Genomic DNA, 22,137 nt, shown 5'->3' with positions numbered 1-22,137 from the left:
CCTTTTTATGCATCATTACATATTAAGAAAATGAACAACTGATGAATATAAATTTAAATGCCCTGATGCTTAGCAAAAAGCTTCCTTGTGTTTTTTAGAAAGTTCAAAAAGCAAATAGAAAGGCAAGGTAGGTATACAACAGCACTGGTTTTCTTTTTGAAGGCACCCTTGCAGGTTTCACAATAATTCCATTCTTCATTTTAACGGGAGTTTTTAATCAGTGGATTCGCCTCTATCTAAAACTAAAATCAAATTGTAGGTGCAATTGTTCATTGGCAATGCTAACAACAGTGAGAATACAAACAAAAACTCATTGTGAGTGACCAAAGGTCCCCAGGTATCCCCTTCATCAACATACCTGCTCCAGGTTCCCACTGGGAATTCCCTGGCAGAGACCGATTCAGTTCTGAATAACATGCTGTCAGCCCTATCTGGAAAAGGGTGTGCAAGGCGCCTTCTCGCCTCTTTTACAGGAAGTTTAAACCTGACCATCTCACCTTTAGGTATATATAATTTGTTGTTTAGCACTCTGAGAACTTGGTATTTTATCTATCTAAAGAGATCAAAAAGGGCAAAAGATGGAGCGAGCTGAGGCCCAGCCTAGCTCTGGTGCATACGTCAATCGTGCACTGCGCGTTGCCTTAGAGGAGCAACCTGTGCAGGTAAATCTTCCAGCAGCATTGCATCAGATCCGCTCACATCAGTCTCCAGGGTGAACCAAGAGATGACACTTCAGTTCCCTGTCTGCAAACTTCTAATTCGCCAGTTCTTAGCAGCTTATTTTTCCAAGTGTTTTGTTTCAGGAAACGTGTATTTTTCTTTATACGTTTTGTGGATCTACCACAACTGCTTCTGACAGCTGTTGATTCTGTTAAAGGAACACATTATAAAAATCTTCTTTAAAACCTCAAGCAATGTGAACTCAAAAATATAATGGTGAAATATTTTAATGGAATTCCAGTTGAAAGTTGTTTTTTAAAAAAAGTACAAATGAAGGTACAGAAGTCCTTTAGATCAGTACTAGATTTAAACTGAATGTCTCTCTTTCTCTCTCTCTCTCTCTCTCTCTCTCTCTCTCTGTGTGTGTGTGTGTGTGTGTGTGTGTGTGTTTAATGGGGAAAGAGGGGTGTTGCAAATCACCACAAATATTTACACTGTACTCCCTTTGTTCAAATCACATACTTTTAACGGGAAAAGCTGGAACTGTGGCTATTTAAAATTTTAAATATTCAAACGCCTGTAATTAACCATATGAAACAAATTATGTTGCATTTCTCCATACCAGCACATGCAAAAAAATTCTGGTGGTGAATTGGGAGGTGGCAGAGTTGGGGAGACAACTCCAAGAGAAGAAAAGGATGATGTTTTCATTTCGCTATAGATCAAAGGAGAACAAGAATGGAAACTGTGGCATATCGAGCATTTTTCCATTGCTGTCTTTCACACTGGGCTATCTAAGTTTATACAATTCCCCAGACTAGCTGCATATTAAGCTTGCTGTGTACAGCTTTATTATGGTGCGGTGGTGGAAGAAACATTAATATTCCAGCTCCGCATCTGACAGGGCATTTACATGCGCCCATCTGAGCGGCACCTGAGAGCTCCTCCAAGGTGCAGTAACTGTGCGCCTATTGTAAAGGCAAATGAAGCTCACCTATTCCCTGCTGGGATCAGAAGTGACCTCACCACCCCCCATGCCTCAAATCCTTCCCTTGCCAACCTAACTCAATGCCATTGCAGAATGACGAATGAGCTCAGAAATAGACCCCAAGTTACTAACCCTGCTAAGAACAGCAAAAGCCTTTGCTGAAATGTTTTAAAAATGCATAGGGAGTGCAGCTGGCCAGTAAAAAGCAGGGAGACAAATTCCAATGAACCCAATATGGAATACGTTACATTTTAAAACTGATTAGAAATACAGTCTGATGTTTACTGGCTTCAAATTGAGTTTGGCATCAAGTATACTGGCTTTAATAATGCTGGCACTTTTAAAATTATTATTATTTTAAATCTGCCTTTGGTCTCTAGGAGCACATGTAGAGAGCTAAAGAATTCTTATTTGTCAGGTTACATTTCCTGGAAATTAAGTTTGTGACAGAAAATGACTCCAGTAGCAATAATATGGTTCGTGCTCAAATTAATTAGGTCATGTTGTAAAATCTACGTGGCAAATTACAAAGGTAAATTTACTGATATTGGCCAGTGCTCTATACCCTGGTCGTAAAGGGGAGAAGCTGTTTAAGGATGCCCATTTACCTAGGTAGGAGAAAAGAACCAAGGAGGGAGGGAGACAACAGTCAATTTCCTATTTGTATTACAAATAAAAATAGTAGTCATTATCCATTAAATTATATAGTCTGAACATATTTTACGAACTTCATTAATGTCATCCAAATTGACACATAACATAAAAACCTGCTTGATTTGAAATAATGTTAGAAGTGGGCTCTAAGTTAGAATCTTTTTTTTTAATCCTTGAAATAACAACACTGCTGACATAGCCATGACCCAAATGAAATCTGAACAAGCAGAAAGGTACTAAAGATGCTTGGTGATTAAATCTCATGCTAAAAAAGTGGCAAGGTGCCAGGCTGGGTCCAGCTTGATGCTAAGTGCTTTTTATTGCACAAAGCTGGTACTACTGTATGTAAAAACAGACTTGGGCTTGGGGTAAATTTTGTCAAATGACTTCTTTGTGCAATAAAGGGTGTGAACAGACCAACCAAAGTAGATTAAATTAACATCCAGTGACGCAATCTTGGTGCATCTCCCTAGCTGTGCTTTCTACTTCGGTTAAATTTAATATTTCCCCCCAAAGGAAAGCCAAAATTTGTTTCCTTTCTTACTGACCAGCATGCAAAGCCACCATTCACCTATTCTCCTTTATTAAACACTTTCATTGAGAAATCACAAAAATCTAAAAAATGTTTCCCTAGGATTTGCATGTTTTTTATGTACCCCAATTTAGTACTCCCACATTAGCCAAACTACATGGAAGCTGCAGTGTGAAATTAATGATTTTCCAGGACTCTAAAAGGTGCCATTAATATGCATCCAACTCGCCTCCTCCCTGAGCTGAAGGTTGCCTGTCCTGACCCTGCCTGCACGTTTCTACACCCAGTTGCATTTTCCAGCCCATGTGCAGCTCCACAATTATATGTCACATTCACTAAGAGAAAGGTGTGCAAAACATATTTCAGATCCTTTATAGTAAAGGCACAACTTGCAACACAACAAGGAATGGGGTGATTTAAGAAATTACAGCACTGGTTTTGTGTGTGTGTGTGTGTGTGTGTGTGTGTGGTTATTTTGTTTTTGTTTTTGTTTTTTTAAGCTTTCACAGAATAAACACAGAGAACGGGAGGGAAACTTTGTCCCCCTCTGCTCCTGTTCTTGAAGTGAATACATATTTGTGTTTCCAATAAAAGGCCATTTTTACATTAACTGTCTGTAACAGCAGGAGACAGAAAAACTAACACAATCTCCACATCACACACAGGATGATCTTCATATCACGTGGACCTATTCTCAAAACATTATTTATAAAAGATGACTAGGAAAATGCACAATGCATCTTTTCTGTGTCACCACAAGGGTAATGTCTGAAGAAGTTTGGGATCTTTAGGATCTTCTACATTTTAGATATTTTTTTTTTTTCCTTTTGGCTTTCCTTAGTAAGTTTAGCAGCCATGCGGGCCACTGTGTTTAATTAAGCTTTCAAAAGTCCTGACAATGCCAACAATTGTAGGACACTTCTGCGGCTCAATCATGCAATCACTGTGACAGTTCTATTTACAATTTGTCTTAGAAAGAGTTTCTCTGACATTGTACTTTGACAAAACATCCAAGCTGCCAGTTCACAACCTTTCTCTGTCTTATTTACAAATACAGCTTGTATATAGGACTCCCAGTTTCATGAACATTAGTCTTTGGATAGTGGCCTCACAAACATAGGCTCCCTATGAAAATCCTAGGTACTTATTAGGAAACAATATTCTCTACTCTCTGGATTTTGAAGGTAAGTAAAATGTTCACCAGTATATTGTTTTTGTAGTAGTGGTGTTTTTTTGTTTTAACTGCCATGCTGAAAATTCACTTCAGAGGTCAGTCGTTTTTATTCAGAATCACATAAATAAAGAGAAAAGAAAAATAAGTAGTCATAATAGCATACTATAATTTATAGTCTCATTTACAATTACACCATAAGGTACACAAATACATCCTCCAGTTCAGTCTGAGCTAGGAGAGAATCAGAATGGATACAAAAAGAAAAGGTAAGTTCATTTTCTAAATTCTGAAAAGCATATTGTATTTTATTTACTTTTAAGAGCATGCTAATGTATTTCCATTTTGAATTACTATTTCTCCCTTCTTTAGAGTATCTGTCTGATATATCATTATCTAAATACCAGCTATACTGTCTAGGCAAATAATTTTAAATACCCTGATATAAATGTCTATGTTCATGATTTTAAAGAGAAAAAATGTTATATATCAACAGGAGCAGACTTTACTACATTTTATAGGACTTGTCATATTTTTTCTCTAGTCTCTCAAAAAGCTAACTTTATGACAGCCCAAACCTAATTTAAAGATTCCTATGTGCAATAAGCCAAAACCTCAAATCTGACATGATGGGATAATGTTTGGGTCTTTTCTATAAGGGAACAGCAGTTTCACATTCAGTAATCTTCCATGAATATTTCCCCCATCATAAAATATGAGACTAAAAAAAAAGAAAACAAAACAAAACAAAACCCCTATTGAAAGCTCTGACTGCAAGTCAAAGGCTGCTGATATCTGAGGGTGGATATTTGACACACATATTGATGAACTGGGCCCACACAACATAAGCTGCTAATTCCCAGCTAAATTAATACTACTTCAATGATCTCAATGGATCACAATCACACAATATTTTGAATATTTAAATAAAATGAAAAAAGCAACCTGATTAACATCTATGTGTACAGCTAATATGTGTACGTGGATGAAGTGGGGGAGCACATACCCATCTATTCACCAGGTAAAAAGAATCCTCTAAAAAATACTCAGTTTGGGCCAGGTGCGGTCGCTCAAGCCTGTAATCCCAGCACTTTGGGAGGCCAAGCCAGGTGGATCACCTGAGGTCAGGAGTTCAAGACCAGCCTGGCCAATATGGTGAAACCCTGCCTCTACTGAAAATACAAAAAACTAGCTGGGCGTAGTGGCACACGCCTGTAATCCCAGCTACTTGGGAGGCTGAGGCAGGAGAATCGCTTGAACCTAGGAGGCAGAGGTTGCAGTGAGCCAAAATCATGCCACTGCACTCCAGCCTGGGCAACAAGAGCAAAACTCTGTCTAAAAAAAAAAAAAAAACAAACAAACAAACAAAAAAAAAAAACTCAGCTTGGAGAGGCCTGAGTACAGTGAAAATGCATACCATTTTACTCAAGATTTAAAGAACTCTGCCTTATTCTCCTATCTGAAAGTCCCGAATTCTAAGCTTTATTTATCTTAGGAAGAAGATCTGTCACTGTTTTATTCTTGCTTCCTGCCTATAAAATGGTACAGGCTCACAGTGAACTCAAATCCAACTTACATCACTTTAATAAAGCCTTTCCTACCCAGCACGCTTAAATGACTACCTTTTATGTGGTTGCCAAACATATTCTTCTAGAGATTCATCAATATATCTCTTTCCTTAATACAAGGCATTGCTTCTCCTTTCTTTTTGTGACACAATTCAAATATCTACTGAATGATTACTGTTATTGTTTCCTTCCTCATCATAAAAAGAAAAGCAGACTTGGAATTGTGCAGACGTGCTTTAGAGAAATGGGCTGGGGGTACACACACAGCCGTCTTCCAGAACTTCGCTTCAGGGGCACCTGAGGGCCAGAGCATCGGAATTTATGTGCAATGGTAGAATGTTAACTTCACCATAGGAAACTCTTAATTCATTACTGTGAATTATGAGAAGTCGTGATTCTAGTTACTGACATCTCACTTTGAGATGTGACCACACTATTTATGTTCAGCCAGTTCCAGGGTGGGAACAGGTGATTAAACACAATGAAAGAAATCAAGACTTTGTAATTATTCATGCACGAAAGGTTTACCTCACCTGGGTCACAGCACTTGTTGTGCGCCCACTGAATATCTTAGACATCTTAGAGAGCTTTTCGTCTCAGTTAAATGATTGATTATTAGCGCTATAAAATATATTTTAAATTTGCTTTTGGTTTTGGCTTCTCTAGGCTCTGCTATTATACTTGTTCTTTAAAAAAATAATAACAGAACCTTTAGACAACCAGGGAGTTCAAGCAAATATCTCTTATTTCCCTACATAGATTCACAACTATAGCAGTAAAAGCCTTAACTATATGTAAGGCCTTCCCCCCAGCATTTAGATTCCTCCTCTAAATACAGAGGCACAGAATTTTTGAGCTGGTTAATCTAAGACTGAATAACCTATTTGGGACCTCAGTAAGAAGTGTGGTTTTAATTCTTGCTTGACAGACACTGTGTTTTGTCTTTTAAACGAGCAGCTCGATATGTAAATACGATGTTACATCACGCAAGTGTTACTCCATATTTGGTGATTTAGCAAGGCTTTGGATCTCCGAAGACGACAAATCCCCTTCCGCCTGCTCTTGCTTCATTAATCATGCCTTACACTTCTGTTCATTTTCCTTCCAGTCACAAGACAACACATGGAAATGGTCATTCCCACATCCTGCTGGGGGGTAGGGGAGATAAAATCTTCACCTACATGTCACATAAGGTAAATGTGGTGGATTCAAGAAATACACTCCACAAATGCAGCTTCCCTAGCAGCAGATTTCCCATTTCACTAAAGGGAAAGTATCTGAGTGTTATCACAGAAAGCATTAAAAAAAGAAAGAAAATGCCACGTTTAGTTTTAATGATCAAATTCTAGAGGGGGAGAGGAGAAATAATATGACATTTAATCCCCTCTAGACCACTGACCTATTATGGTTCAACTTTGTGGTCAAACTAGGTCGGAGAGACAAGTTCCAGTGAATCAATTCATGATATGCACTACCTTTCCTAAAACTGAACAAACCTCTTGCCTTTCGGGAGCTGGCTGGTAGGTAGATGGAAGAAAGCGATCCACCAACAGGCATGGCATGTCTGTCATCACAGAATCTGCATTGACTTTTGTCTAACATGCTCAAGCAAAAAATGTTTTGAGGGTCACTATATAGTGTTAGTGTTTATCACTTAGAGCAGGGAATTTAAGTCCCACTGCTAGCCTTTAATTCCTTTTCCCTTGAGCTGCCGAGAAACCCACACACCTAGCTGCCTCCCTGCTAAAATTAACCGAAGGAGGGAGGGCTGTTGAATACGTGTATTTTTCCAAGAAAATTTTTACATTGTGTTATAGCAGAAACAGTGGAGTCTGGACTGGACATTTGTAAGGGTGACATGTGGCTGTGTAAACCACAAACAAAATCAAGATACATCTGTCAAAACCACATCAGAGACAAGAGAGAGCACAGAGAAGCATTTATCATTTAGCTGAGGAGGCAGGCTGCAGGGAGCAGCCGTTCCTGTCAAACCAACCTTTTGAAATTTCCAACATGCCCTTAAACTTTTCGAGTAAGCATGTCTGTGCGCTTCAGCAACTGCCCTCTCTACTCTGGCCTGGCCAGTCGAAAATGGCATCTTAAAGTCAAGGTCATGGTGTCATCCCACCACGGGGCTGTGTTTAATTACAGCCCCATCCGGGCTGACAGCCAATATGGATCCAAGGCTAGCCCTGAAGCTCAGTTAACTCTTTCCACCACCTCCAACTACCCTGCCAGCCCACTCTACTTCAGGGAAGCCTTGAGAACGAGCTGAACCCCTAAGGAGGCCTGGCCAGATGTTCTGAGTCAAACAAGTCATTAGCTGAACTGCAAATGCCTATATGGCCACTTTGCCTCTGACACATCACCAAGGCTGGAAATGGACAATGGAAGCTGGACTAGGTGTAGTAAAGCTCAGTACTTCAAAATGAGAAGGTGGGGATGGGGAAGAAAAGAAATCCAAAATCGACAGATCCAGAGAGAAGGTGTCTGATGTGTGTACCTATCCTGCCTACATCTGATTCAGTGAGGTGGAAAATATTTATTTTTCTGTGTTCTGGACGTAAGCAACAGAAATGATTATTTTAACATTACAGGGCTGTCATGGACAGTCACATAGAGTAATAGAGAAAGCACTTCACAACTCCTTACTGCTTGGCTACAGCACCTCTGAAAATGAAAAGAAAACATGCAAACAGCTTTTCTCCTTGCTTCTCATTTACCTGCTATGTGTTCCTGTTTGGGGCAAATTCCTCTAGATGACGTTGATAAACAATCGTCATCCTCTGGCGTGACCTGGATGCCAACCTCCACGGGATTGGATGCTTTTTTCATCTCGATTGGTGAAGGGGAAGGTGGCTTATCCACAGCTTTTTCTAAGCAGAGGCTGCCATTGCATTGTTTCCGTTTGTGCTCGATAAAAATAAGAATGTCCCCCAATGGGAAGTTCATCTGGCACTGCCCACAGGTGAGGAGGTCATGATCCCCTTCTGGAGCTCCCAACGGGCCGTGGTCTGGTTCATCATCTGTAAGAATGGCTTCAAGAGGCTCGGCTGTGGTTGGAGAAACAAAAGCACAATTATTAGAGTGCCAGAGAGGACAGAAAGGGGAGAAGCACATCTCAACCCCATGCCATCCCACCACATCATGTAAAGTGTTTCTAGGCTTCTCTATATAATACCCAGAAAATGTGAGGATACAAAACCTACAAGGATGTGAAGGTTATCAACCAGAGAGCAAATTTGTCAATGAGGCAAATCATCACATATGTAAAGAAAACAGTCTTCCTTGCATAACTCCAGAGAACACACACACACACATATACCCATGCACACACCCACAGCAACAAATGTGTCTGGTTTGTAAGTTTAGAAAGAATGCTACTTAAATAGTTAACACAGGGAACATAAAGAAAGCTTAAATAATAACTACAAGAAAAACTGGTTAAAAAAAAAAGTGGATAGAAACCAAATTTGTTTCTTTTTTCCTATACACCAAGTTGTCCATTGTGCCAAAGAATGAAAGGAGAGGTGAATAAACACACACACCCTTTGTGTGTGAATGTATATACTCCTAAGTAAACAGACATGGCTTCATAAATTAGAAAGCTACTATGTCACACGAAAAATGTGCCACATTTACACTGCTGTAATAAGAAAACGACTGCATGCACCTATGAAATGGATCTAAATAATAATCATGTCGCAGCATAATTCAAACTGCCAAAAACCTTTCTGCTCTCACTCTCAGCAGTGCCACAAAATCAAAGAAATACCAAATTCACGGGCAGTATTTCTCAGACACATTAGCTAAATGGGATACTTTTGAGTACTTAAGAAAATAAGCCAATTAGTCATTTTTTTTTATTCTGAGAAATGGAATGCCTATAATATTCTAAACATGTTTGCACTTGGTGGCATCTATGATATAAAAATCAGAATGGTCAAGCAAACACCACATTTCAGAGCAAGGCTGAGAAGTCCTTTCTTTAGACTTGAAATACTTCGCCTAATGTTGTCAAAGTGGACTAATTTTCTGAATGAGCTCCAAAATGCTTCATTATGAGACTATTTCTGCTCACATAATCACCAGCGGATGGTATAACAAGGTAGACATGTCTTTCTTTCCTGTTTGCTTTTTTTTAACTTTGTACTAAAATACTCCAGCATCTACTTTACCAGCTTCTATCATTTTTTAAGCTTCCAAAGGGGAAAAGAGAGTTGGTAAGTCTCTGCTTGTGAAATCTTATGCTTGCTCTATCAAAAAAAAAAAAAAAAAATCACAAAATACAAAACATCCAGGATGCTGCCAGTTAATAAAACTGAAGCAGAAAATGTAAAAGTCTTAAACAGTTAATCAGTCTGACCTTCTTTAGCAAGCTGCCAATTTCACATTTAATGAACTTAAAGCCACAGAGAATCAAAAAATAGATTTTAATTTGAGTGTAGAATATTGGAACAGATTTTGATAAAGTGCAAAAATCCAGTGAACTCAGGTTAAATTTATTTCAACCCTACCCAGGCTGAATATTGAGGGGGAAGATCTGGAGTAACTCCCAGATGTGCTAGGTGAAATAATATTGAGAGAGCCCTGCCTAGCTGCACCTGTGCTCAAGTAGGACATCTCATAATTTCTAGCCTCTGGTACTCCTCCTAATTTAACATAAGGTCACCACAGGAATATGAAGGTTATATTCCTACTAATAAAGACAGTAAAGTAAGCACTTATGTTTCTTTGCCCAACATACTGGCCAAAAGATAAATACAGAATACATATGCATACTTTTCAAATAAAAGAAGACAAACGGAAGTGCCTCTGCATTGTGCCTTAATGTCATTCTTCTCTTACATTTGCTTCCATTTTGACCAAGTGAGGAATAGGGAACTCATTCTCAAAATATTCCTGTTGTCTGAATTAAGGATTTTAAGTACACATTGATAAATGTGGCTTTTTTGTTTAGCATTAGCTACAAGTTCTGAGGTTTACAGACTGAAGGAAGACTTAGGAAAATATTTTATCAAACTTACTAGTACATAGAACCTTTGCAAAAAAAAAAATTTTTTATTTCCACCGTTAAGATTCTTTTTTTTTTTTTTTTTTTTGTTCCCAAGGTCTGACACATTTCTAAAAGTGGGAATATTATTTAGGTGCAAAAGGAAATATTCTCCTAGGTATCAAATAGTTAAAGGTAATGTGGTTCAAAACAGACTTGGTTAAAGTCTTCTAAATGTAGTGACTGAACTGATTTACAATCAAAACCGGGAAGTGAAGTGGTAATTCAGAGGTTGCTGATTACACCTCCACATTTCACCTAATTAATTTTATAGGAGGCAAAGTTCTTGAAAATAACAAGATGATCAAATGTACAGATATAAAACCTGTAACCTCAACATTTTCTATGCTCTTAACGTAAATTATTGCTAATTAACAAGAATTATATCCTAATATATGAAATACGTTTAACATCGGTCTCCTTGCAAAACATTTGGCTAGTGGTGTTCAGAGAAATACCAAAACGTGTTTTTATCATTGCTGGTATATTATTAAAAATCAGACAAAGTGGGACACAAAGAAAATATGAAAATACAATTCTCATGGTGTAGTCTACTGATTTGCATTGACATCTTTTCTCAGTGGCAATCAACATTTCCTTTCTGGGCATCTGATAATTTCTCTGCATTTTAATGCAAATTCCCCTTTCCCTAAAAACCTTCCTAACCCTCAGCCATTTACCCCCTCCCTCAATTCAACTCCATCCTCCTTCGCCCCAACAATACCAACATTTCTAAGCTCCGGCCTAAACTCCGGCTACAAAACAGGGAGTCCTCGATTGAAGTGGAAGGGAGTGGGCAAATAATCATAATAATTAGCCGCGAATTCTCTCTACGAGGGGAGGAAGAAATAGAAAATAAAATGCTTCTACGTTCAAACAGCAAGACAGCCTGGAACGTCTCAATGTCTCAGTGACAGACTGAGATCTCTTTCCTCTCTGTGTAGTTGCAAAAGAATAAATTTAAGGGAAAAAAATAATCCTTATAGGAAATGTTGGTAGGGAGCGAGCAAAACGAGAGCTGCCGGGGAGCGGAGGGGGAGGGGGAAAGGGAGATGTGTCTTCAAGTTTGCTTTCCAAGTCCTTCTCCTTGATTGTCTTAACAGGGTAAAGAAGCAAACGGAGGCTGAAATTCAGAGAGGAAAAGCAAAGAAACAAAAGCAAAGCCGGGGGCTACAGGCCCGGGGCAGGGGCCCCGACAGGGGTGGACCGTGCAGAAAGTGAAGTTGGGCGCGGGGACTCTGAGGCACAAAGCGAGCAGCGTGCTGGCTGCAGGCTCCCGCCGCGCTTGCTGCGAACACGTGCAGCAGCGGCCGCGGGGCCTTGGGGCCCGGGGGCCCGGAGACGGAGGGCAGCCAGGGGCCCTGACTGCTGCCTCCATGCCCGTCCAGCTCGGCCAGCTCGGCCGCGGGGTGACGGTTCCCTGGGCCTGCCAGTTCGTGAAAAAGGAAGTGAGGTTTGGAAAACCCGGCTGGTTAACCTGGTGCAGTCTCAGTATCTCCGCACACACCTCAAGCGCGGGTCCTGAGATTCATTCTGTGTCCACAAGCTTACACTTTTTACTTTGGGGGATCTCTGCAAATGCATTTCCCCCGCAATTCTGGGCACTGGGTGTGCGCGGCGGCGGCTGCGGTTATTCATTATTAATGACGCTGCTTGCCCGCATCATTATGATGATAACTATTACTATTGTTGTGATTCCGAGCTCCGAGGCGAGAGGGGGGGTGTCGGGCTGCAGAGCCGCCCAGCAAGCCAGCCGAGGCCACCGAGGTCTGTGCTTTGCATGGGGGTGAGGGGGTGGAAGAAGTGAGGCTGGAGACCAAGTGCAAACTTGCCATATCCCCCTCTTCGGCCATGCCCCGAAGCCCTAGAGCGCGCACTCCCGGTTCCTCCCTACCAAAAATGCCGGCCCCGAAAGAAAGCGAAAACTGCACCGTGCTCCCAGCCCGGCGCGCGCTGGTCTCAGCTCGCGCACGGGGGTGTCGGCCGCGCGCCCGGTCGCTTCTCCGCGGCCCCGGCCAGAAGCATTTTTAAAGTCAAAATGAAGAACAAAGACATACGGGGTGATGGGGGAGAGAAAGGGAATTCTGCCTAACCGTTCTTTCCCCCCACCCCCACCCTCGCAAAGCTCGTTCCTCCCCGGACGAGAATCGCCGGGCAGGAGGTGGGGGAGGCTCTGGTACAGGTTCAAGTTCGCTGAGCTTTCTTGATCTTGTTCTGCCTCCTAGCGACCGAATGGCTCATTCAGCCCACATAGCAGAGGCGGGGGGCGGGGGGGTGGTCCTGAGGACCGGGATGGCTCCTGCCCCCTCTGAGCACCCAGAAAATGAGGAGAGAAAGAAGTGGCCCCCTCACCCCCTCCCAAACTGGCCCTTTAACCCCGGGACAGGAGGAGGGGGTACTAACCCTCCCAACCTAGAGTGTCCCAAGATGGACCCAGGAGGGAGAGGGGTACGAGGGAGCAGCCTGGACTGCGCGCCCCGGTCTGTCCTTTGAGCCCCCACTGCATCCTTCCGAAGAAGGGCCTGACTTTCCCGAGTCCTGCGAACACTGCCCTTCCTTCCCGCCGGTACCTGGCCGGGCTGTAACTTCACACCGCCGCGCGCCGCGTCTGATCCGCATCCGGCGCGGCCGGGGGAGTTGGGGGCGGGGGAGAGCGGCGAGGGAGGGATGCGAGGGGGTGGGGAGAGGGAGGGCCGCGCAACGTGCCGGGGTGGGGGAGCTTCCGAAGTGTGTGACAAGTTCCAGGGCCCAGTGAAAAATTAAATTCCCTGTGCGCACCCCCCACCACCACCCCTTTAAAAAAACACAGAACCAAGTATAGGTGGTCCTTTAAAACTGCATCAAAAATTTAAAGTAAGAATCATAAATTGAGTAGGGGGGGGAATGTGGGCCCTCACGCCTTTCTTTCCCTTGCTGCCAAACTTTCCTAAGTGCCCACCGCCCGCCTTTCCAGGCGCAGTCAGCGGGAGACAGCCACCACCACCAGCTCTTATACAGACTCACAAGAACCTCAAACCAAGCCAGGCCTGGGGAAGAGGGCAAGACCCAAAGGGTGAAGTGATCGGGGTCCCAGGATCCAGCGCCCTCAAAATGCACACTCAAACACACTTCTCCCCTGCCCTTCCCCGGCAACCCCGCCACCTGGCCTAGTCGTGCTCGGGGCGCAGGGGAACTGGTGACCAGACCGGGCGGGGTGGGGGGTGGGCAGGGAAAGCACGTGGTGACCTCCTCGCGGTCCCGAGCTGTGGACAAGAGACGTCTGAGAAAGTACCCAGGGCGGAGGGGAGGGGAGGCGCAGAACGCGCTTTTACAGTTGCTTTGCAAAATAAAAATGCTTTGCAAAGCCGAGTTTCACCCAGCCGATTTCGCAGTCTGGGAGGTCGAGAAGAGGTCTCGGCATTGTGCTGGGGGCGGACCAGGACCGCGGGCCAGGCTGGCGCGGAGACACTGCGTGGCCTGCCGCCGTGCCTGGCGGGTGGGCGCCGGGCGCCGGGTGGGCGATCCGGGGCTGGGCTGGGGCGCGGCGAGGTCGGGCAAGGCCCGGGCGAGGCCAGGCCGCCGCCGCCGCCTGCTCCGGGGCTGCCGCGCCGCGCTCGGTCCTCTGTCTGTTTGTTGGCAGGAGGCTCCCGCACACGCGGTGCTTGTAAACATTCAGACACGAGATTTTTCCCAATCAAAATCCACTTCCACTTTTTTTGAAAATCTTCCAAAAAATAGTAAGAGGAGGGAGTTCCTCTCTCCCTCTCCGTGCCGTCGGCGTCCTAAGTTTGCAACTGAAGGGGTTTGGGGGAAGAGGGTGATTGTAAATTTTTTTCTAGATGAGAGATTGTGAGATTTTTGCAGGGGGGCTGGTGGGGGAGTCAAAGAGAAGGCCGTCACAGAAAAGGGTTGGCAGAGCGTTTGGCTTCGGTTTGGGGGCAAGAAATTGTACATTCTCTTGCCTTGTTTTATTTATTTTATTTTTATGTATTTATTTATTTATGTGCCAGTCTTCTCCTTGCTGCCTCTGAGGTTCGGTCGGGAGGGGAGGGCAGCGGCAACCCAGGCGGCAGCAGTCCGGGCTCCCTCCCTCCCTCTCCCGCGTGCCCCCGGCCGCCTCCTCCCCCGGCCCTAGCTCCTGCCCTTCGGCGGCGGCGGCGGCGGCGGCGGCGGCGGCGCGGGAGGGCAAGCGCGAGGAGCCGGCACAAAAGGCAGCGGGACAAACACCCACCTCTGGCCGGAACAAAAGGCTGCAGTGCCGGCCGCGTCTCCCGTCCTTCCCGGTCCCACGGCTCTCCCCGTCGCCGCGGCCCCTCTCCCGACTCCGCGGACTCAGGAGCGCCGGGGGCCCCTTTCCACAGTGCCACTTTCTCACTATTGTGGGGATGACTACTTTCCTCCCGCTGCACACTTGACCGTGAGCGCGCTGGTGTCCAAAGGCCAGTCTCACCTCTTTTCTCCCCGGGAATCGTTTTTTAGACTTGTACTCACTCACTCCCTCCCCCGCCCCCCATTTTCTTACGGTGAGTGGGAAGCAACCTCCCTTTCCCCACCAGCTCCCACCCCCAGGTTTGCATGTGAGTTGTTCGCATCCTTAGCATTGTTCATTATTTTGCAAAACTGGCGGAGGGGGGGGGAGTGGAATCATTGCATTCCTTTTCGAAAAGAGAAATAAAGCGGCGGAAAGGAGGAAAGAGGAGGAGTCAAATTTTTGTAAAATTAAATAAAATTAAAAGGTGCGTGCTGTCTCAAAAGTGCATACACGGCAATGGTTCCAGATGGGATGAGGGTTTTTTCCCCCTTTAATCTCTTTCACCTCGACTCTCGGAGGTTTTTCTCGTGAAAAATTTAAAAATGCATGCACACACCCCTCTCTCCCCCTCGCTTTTGCTTCTAGTCCTGCGCGCTCTCGTGATTATTAATAATTATTATTACTATTATTGGGTTACTTACGCGAGAATTCCCGTTTGCTTAAGTGCTGGGGTTTGCCTTGCTTGCGGCGAGACATGGTGGGCTGCGGGGCGGGCGGCGGCGGCGGCGGCGGCGGCGGCGGCGGGCGGACGACGGCTCGGTTCACATCGGGAGAGCCGGGTTAGAAAGAAGGAGACTCCAGAGAAAATATCTTCATCAGTGCCTTTTGACATCCAAAATAAATTAGAAATAATACAAAGATGGCGCAGGGAAGATGAATTGTGGGAGAGCCGTCATGGCTTTTTTTTAAGCAAAAAAAAAAAAAAAAAAAAAAGGGAGAGAGAGAGAGAGAGAGAGAAGAGAGATAGAGGGAGAGAGAGAGAGAGAGATGAAAAAAATGGCAAAAGCCCCCCTGAGCTGCAAGTTCAAGTGCGGACGTGACGTCCCTGCGAACTTGAACGTCAGGAGTCTGGATGGACAGAGACACACAAAACATGGGCAGGGCGAGCAGGAGAGAAGGGGAGGAGGGAAGGGGAAGCTCACACCAATGGACACACATCAGGGGCTGGACATGAAAAAGAGACCAGGACAAGCCAATGGCCAGTGCGGGGCGGGGGAGGTGCGGGGCGGGGGGCTCCGCGGACGCCAGACGCGGCCCCCGGGGGAGGGGCGGGCCGAGGGGAGGGGGCGCTGGGGCCGCGGGCTCACCAGTGGCCGCAGCGAGCGCCGCGGCGGTGGCGTGGCCGGGAGAGAAGAAAGGGGTGGCAGGGGTGGGAGGAAAGGGTGGGGGGGAGCAAGACGTGCGCCCTGCTCCCCCCCACACACGCGGACTCTAAAATGAAAGATTATTCAAAAAAGAAAAAAATAGAGCGAGAGTGCACCGGGAGGCTGCAGCCCCGGGCTGGGGAAGCGCGGGCGGAGGGAAGCCAGGTAGAGTTGCTCCCGGACACCCTCCTCCGTAAGCACACCCACTTCCCCTCCCCGCCGCCGCCGCGCTCGCTCCCCGCGTGTGGACGCCAGGGGCCGAAGTAAAAGCCCCGAGCCCGCGGCTGCGCTCGGGAAACTTTGCCCGAGGAGAGGACAGCAAAGAAAAATCACCCGAAGTTGAGAGCTGAGCCTCCAAGTTACAGCTCCGCAGCGGGCGAGGGGAGGTGGGAGGGAGCGCACGGCAACGCGGAATACAGCCTAAGTTTGGAGGGCTGCGGGTCCGGAAGGGCAGCGCCCAAGTCTCCAGGAGCCCGCGCGGCCTGGAAAGAGGGGACCGGGGAGAGGCAGGCGGCGCAGGCCGGGGCCCGAGGGCGCCCCCAAGGCCGAGCCAGGGACCGGGAATCTGAGCGCCCCGCCAAGCGACTGGGTCTGAATGCAACTGAAAGCGCCGAGTCCCCGGCTCCTAAGGGTCGCAGGAAGAGAGCCCGAGGAATAAAGAACGAGGAGCCAGAGTCTGGCCCCCGGAGGGGAGCGCCGGGGTCCTGGGCAAGAGAGGCACCGAGGCGTCCACCTCTCTGAGAGGCCGAGGACAAAGCGCGGGCAGTCCCGGGAGTCCCAGTCCCTGGGAATGTGCTCACGGCGCCGCGGGAGGTCCCCGAGCCGGGTCCCTGGGAGGGACACACCCCCTCCCACTCCAGAGCAACTGCAAAAGCACAGAGAGATGGGAAGAAAATGTTTCTTACGGGCAGAGCACAACTGTTCCTGTGCTGTTACCCAGGGAAAGAGAAAATGGGAATGGAGAGAGAGCGACAGGCTCGCAGGAGCAGCGGGGAGACCACGGTGGTGAGATGACCGCCTCGGGTCACCGCCGCGCTCCCCAGGCGCCGCCGGCCAAGGCGCACACCCGGGAGCCAGCAGCCCCCTCTCGCCTTTCTGCAGACTTTCCCTGGAAATTAGGGAAGACCTGTTGGAAATAAAACCCTGTCTCTTTAATGCACACACGCACACACACGCGCGTGCTGCCGCTGTCAAAAAGCGGGCTTCACTCTGGCGTGGGATACTTTCAGTTTTACGTAAAATGTACAGCAACAGCACCCCCTGCGATTGGAAAGTTTATTCAGAAACGTGCCTGTAAAGTCCCCTGGCGCCTCCCGCCTCCCAGCCTCCCTGCCTGCCAGCACCACTCTGCAGCCGCCGCCGCCGCCGCCGGGGAGATCGCAGTCCGATTCCAAATCTGGAAGGAGTTGGGGGGAGTGGAGAATGGACTCAGGTCCAAGGGAGGTGCGGAGGGTGCAGGGTGGAGACGGGTCGCCATGGCCCGCGAGACCCTGAGCTGCAGGTGGATATGTGTGAGTGTGTCTGCAGAGCGAGGAGCCCTCCTTCCCTCTCCTCGGAGCGGTTCCACAACCCCCGTCTTCTCATCCCCCTCTTCAGTCTAAAGGGTGTCGCTTCCGTAAACTCACCCACCCGGTGGGGGGGCTTTATTGTTTTAAGCGAGGGCCCCGGGCTTGCACGCGCTCACCCATCCCGCAGCCCTGCCGGCAAGCGGCTGTTTATTCCTGTTTCGTCTTAGTAAAGTTTCAAGTCTACTGTGTTAGAAAATGACTGGCTTGCCTAGCTCGGCGGAGCTTCGGACCCCTCTAAGGAAGAAAAGGAGGTTTTGATGCTCAACACTGAGAGAGATGTGGGCTGTACTGGGATTGTGTCAATGTGGTTTGTTGTTTGTTGTTGTTTCCCTCCAGTTTGTGGGAGGGAGACCTCAAATTCTGTTTAAGAAGCGGGAAGATTCACTAGAAGTTAAGCTCTGTAGCTTGTGTGTGACACCATTTCCCCTTTTCACTGAGTTCTTCAGAGCAGGTCAGCATCTCTATTCCACCACAGTCTGCTTTTTGTCTTGTTAAACCAGGCTTGGAGTCACCAAAAGAATGTCTTCTTGGGGGGTGGCGGGGGAGGACGGCGTGGGGGACGGTTGGAGGGAAGGTGAAGAGAGGGAAGAAGAAAGTGCAACTGGGAGGCCCTTGAAAAATAAATAAATAAAAGAAAAGCCCCTTCAGGTAACAATAGTGAGCCAGATTCTTTCAGAACCAAGCTTTTCAGATTTGAATATTGTTCCCACCCGTCCATAAAAGTCCATCTATGGAGAAGATATATAAATGAGCGAGTGAGTGTTGTGGAAATATATATATATGTATGATTTATATATAATGGTGTGTATAAAGCTTTTCGGGGTTGGCCGTAGTGTAAAAAGTAATGACTTTATTACCTCTGAAAGGTTCTGTGGTTCACATTTAACAGTCTTCTGAATTACAATTCATTACACAATTGTGTGCGCTCTAACGACGGCACCCTATCAGGGCTGCTATCTGTGGCTATTTCCAATAAATATTTTATTGATTTTCCTTTTTAAAAAAAAAAACATAGGAAATTAAGCACTTAGTTACAAGTAGGTCTGCTATGTTATTGCACTTGTTTCAGATTCCAGGGGGTTCCTTCCTAAACCACATCTTAAAACATACATTGAAAAGCCAGTTTTGCAGCTGCTTTCCCTGGGTGCCAATGGAGAGGTAAGCAGCGACGATTCCCCGACATACATTTAATTTCACCATCATAATATGCCCAGGGTGAAATGGGAAGTGCCCTCCGCTCCCGCCCCTCCCCCAGCCAGATTTCACCCAGTCCAGAAAACCACGGCTGTGTGTCGGCATTTGATCCCTCCTGGTCGTCGACCCCCCTCCCCGGCCCCTGGTGCCCTCCCCTAGGGCGACACCCCCTCCCTCAGCACTGCTGGATGCTCGCTAAAGAGCCCGAAAGTGGGGGAGGGGAGGGTTTGTATGTGTGTTTAAAGAAAGATGTGTCGTTTTAAGAGATTTTAAAATATTACGTAAGTATTGATTAATGATGCAGGTGGTTTTGTAGAGGGGGTGAAAGGTCACTTTAAATGCGCACACTTGGATACACAATAAGTATATTTACCTTTCCAGAAGTGGCTTTTAGAAAGTAATAAATTATGACAACGTTAAAATTATTTTCTGGCCGTTCAGTTAACTTCGTTTGGGGCTGTAGAGCTGTTGCTGCTCCCATTGAAAGGGTAATTACGTTCCGTGGGCTCTTTCCCAAACCTTTGGTGACGACACTGCGTGTAAACTCCAGGCCAGCAGACGACCCCTCCCCTTCCCTCCTCCCCCTTTTTATCTTGCCCGCGGAGGAGACGCCCCAGGACTTCCTGCAGTATATATTCTGCCTCTGATCTCCGTACTTAATAGCCAAGTCCTAGTTTATGCTTTATAATGTGTTGACAAGTTTTCTAACAGACTTTCTGAAATAATGCACATATATTCACGTCGGTTAGAAACCCACCGTATTTTTAGAGTTGAGTAGATCTATACCCTAATGCAGTGAGAGAGTGTAAATCATACAGGATTTCATAGTCCTTTCAGTAGTTTTCGGTATGAAGTATGAGCCGCGTGGCCTCCAGACGTAACCTTTTAGAAAAAAAAGACAGTGCTTTTATTTTATGGTGTAAAGTGCTTTTAGCTCCAGGGCTCTGAACGTGAATGTGGTCAACAAACAGCTCGAAGAGGGAGACTTAATACAGTCCCAGCCCTCGGACGGAGGATCGCCTGGCGCGAGGAACTCGGGCTGAGCTGGAAGATGAAGGGTTAAAAGGTCTGTCAGGATGGAAACTACAAGATTAAAATAAAATATTCACTGTCTGCCTTTAGGGGGAAACACCTTCATAGACTCAAAGATAAATAAGTGAATGACTGAATGAATGATTAAAAATACAATCATTTCCTTCTTGATTTTTACTTTAGCCTTTTTTCTTCTTTTTATTTCTTTTCTTTTATTTTAATTTTTATTTTTTTGTTTTGTTTTTCCTAATCGGCAGGTCACAAAATAGAGAACAGGCAGTCATCTTCATAAAAATAAAACTTAGGTTTGGATTCTATGCTTGGCATAGGTTTTGTATTTTGGGTCTCAAGGATGGAAGTGCTAGGCTGTTGTTAAGACAAAGGAAAAATGAATTTTAAAATGTTGGGAATGGCTGGGGGTGGTGGCTCACACCTGTAATCCCAGCACTTTGGGAAGCCGAGGTGGGAGGATCACTTGAGGTCAGGAGTTCAAGACCAGCCTGGCCAACAATGTGAAACCCCATCTCTACTAAACATACAAAAAATTGCTGAGCATGGTGGCGCATGCTTGTAGTCCCACCTACTTGGGAGGCTGAGGCACAAGAATCGCTTGAACCTGGGGGACAGAGGTTGCAGTGAGCCAAGATCACATCACTGCACTCCAGCCCGGGCAACAGCCTGTCTCAAAAAAATAATAATAAAAATGTTAGGGAGTTGCTTGTGGAAGAGGATGAGCTTCTTTTTCCTCCTCTACTCCCAGTGTGACCCACAGGTTGGGAGGTCCCTGGAGGACAGTATCTATACCTTCTACAAAGGCACAGACATCTCTCAAGGAGGCTCCTGGGAGAACCATTAGTCTGGCATCTTTCTCTCCAGGCTCCCTGGGCCTTTAGCTAGCTAGCAGTCAGCGCTTCAAATACCTGAATGAACCTATCCAAAGAAAAAGGAAAAGGAAAGAAGGAAGAAAGGAAGGAAGGAAGGAAGGAGGGAGGGAGGAAGGAAGGAAGGAGGGAGGGAGGGAGGGAGGGAGGAAGGAAGGAAGGAAGGAAGGAAGGAGGGAGGAAAGGAGGGAGGGAGGAAGGAAGGAGCGAGCTGAACCTGCTCTAAGTCTATACTTTCCTCTAGATGAGGCTGCTGTGTGCTAAGTCAATAATGTATGGGGAAGAGGGAGCAGTAGTCTTACCACATAAGTAAGGGGCCCCTTGGAAGAGACAAAGAGTTCTAGTTAGAACGCTACTGAATGAAATGCTCAGTTTAGCTTCCTAATATTGACATCAAAGACACATAGGTGCTGGGCAATGCTGCCAGTCCAATGAATGTACTGCACTAGAGAGTTCCTAATGCAATAATCAGCACACAGTAGATGTCCAATAAATGGTCTTTGATAAATAATAAATTAATAAAGTTATCTGATAAATAATAATTTGATAAATAATGAACTAATAAATCCTATCACCACATACATGAAACCAACATAACCATCCAAATTCTATTCATTTTCCCCCAAAACTAATAAGGCTTTGATCAGGCAACCCTATTCCAAGAGTGTGTTTAAACATAAAAGTGATTCCCACCAAGGATGGTGAGCTCAGAAAAGATTATCTCGAATATCAGAGCAGCTGAACAAGTAACAATACAAGATATTTCCATCGTCTCCAGCAGCATACATTATCAAATATCTTCCAAATAAGCCAGTATCAATAAGCTGGTATCAAATGATTTCTTTTTTTTTTTAACATTGCTTTTGGATACATACAAATCTGCTTTCTCAAATGAGACTACTTTTAAAGGAAAAAAAATACAATCAAAACAACCAAAAATAAAAGGTATTTCAAACTTGATTCTCTATGCTTCCCTACCCCATGCATCTTTTACCTTTAGCAAGGGAATAATTTTTTAATACGTGTTTTTCAAACCCAATCTTAAAAACAACCTCACCTATATGCCTCTCTCTTTCCCTCTCTCTCGTAAATAAAAAAAAAGCAACACACACACACACACACACATCTGGTCTGACATTTTGTACAGCCAGCTTCAGCCCAATGTGATTTAAAACAATGTG

At 45.6% G+C, this 22,137-nt stretch overlaps 1 protein-coding gene across 13 annotated transcripts in view; it reads right to left on the bottom strand.

The window, feature by feature from the left end:
• The window catches only part of BCL11A (BCL11 transcription factor A), a 104,053-nt gene extending 85,667 nt beyond the window's left edge, over window positions 1–18,386 (bottom strand). The window contains exons 1-3 of one of the 13 annotated variants that reach the window (XM_034953199.3): window positions 16,225–18,386; window positions 15,559–15,739; window positions 8,297–8,626 (exon numbers count right to left, since the gene is read on the bottom strand). In XM_034953199.3, the coding sequence (XP_034809090.1) occupies window positions 8,297–8,626; window positions 15,559–15,613 (385 nt within the window). In that variant the 5' untranslated portion in view covers window positions 15,614–15,739; window positions 16,225–18,386. Of the gene's footprint in view, window positions 1–8,296; window positions 8,627–13,196; window positions 13,320–14,836; window positions 15,067–15,558; window positions 16,167–16,224 lie in introns of those variants that run through there. The other 12 variants (XM_057301303.2, XM_008956278.4, XM_055107907.2 and 9 more) reach the window with 12 other exon arrangements.
• Window positions 18,387–22,137: the final 3,751 nt, after the last annotated feature.

This window comes from Pan paniscus, chromosome 12, assembly GCF_029289425.2.
Source record: "Pan paniscus chromosome 12, NHGRI_mPanPan1-v2.0_pri, whole genome shotgun sequence".
Classification (NCBI taxonomy): domain Eukaryota; kingdom Metazoa; phylum Chordata; class Mammalia; order Primates; family Hominidae; genus Pan; species Pan paniscus.
Note: the sequence above shows the minus strand (reverse complement) of the source record. Positions and strands in the feature narration are given on the sequence as shown.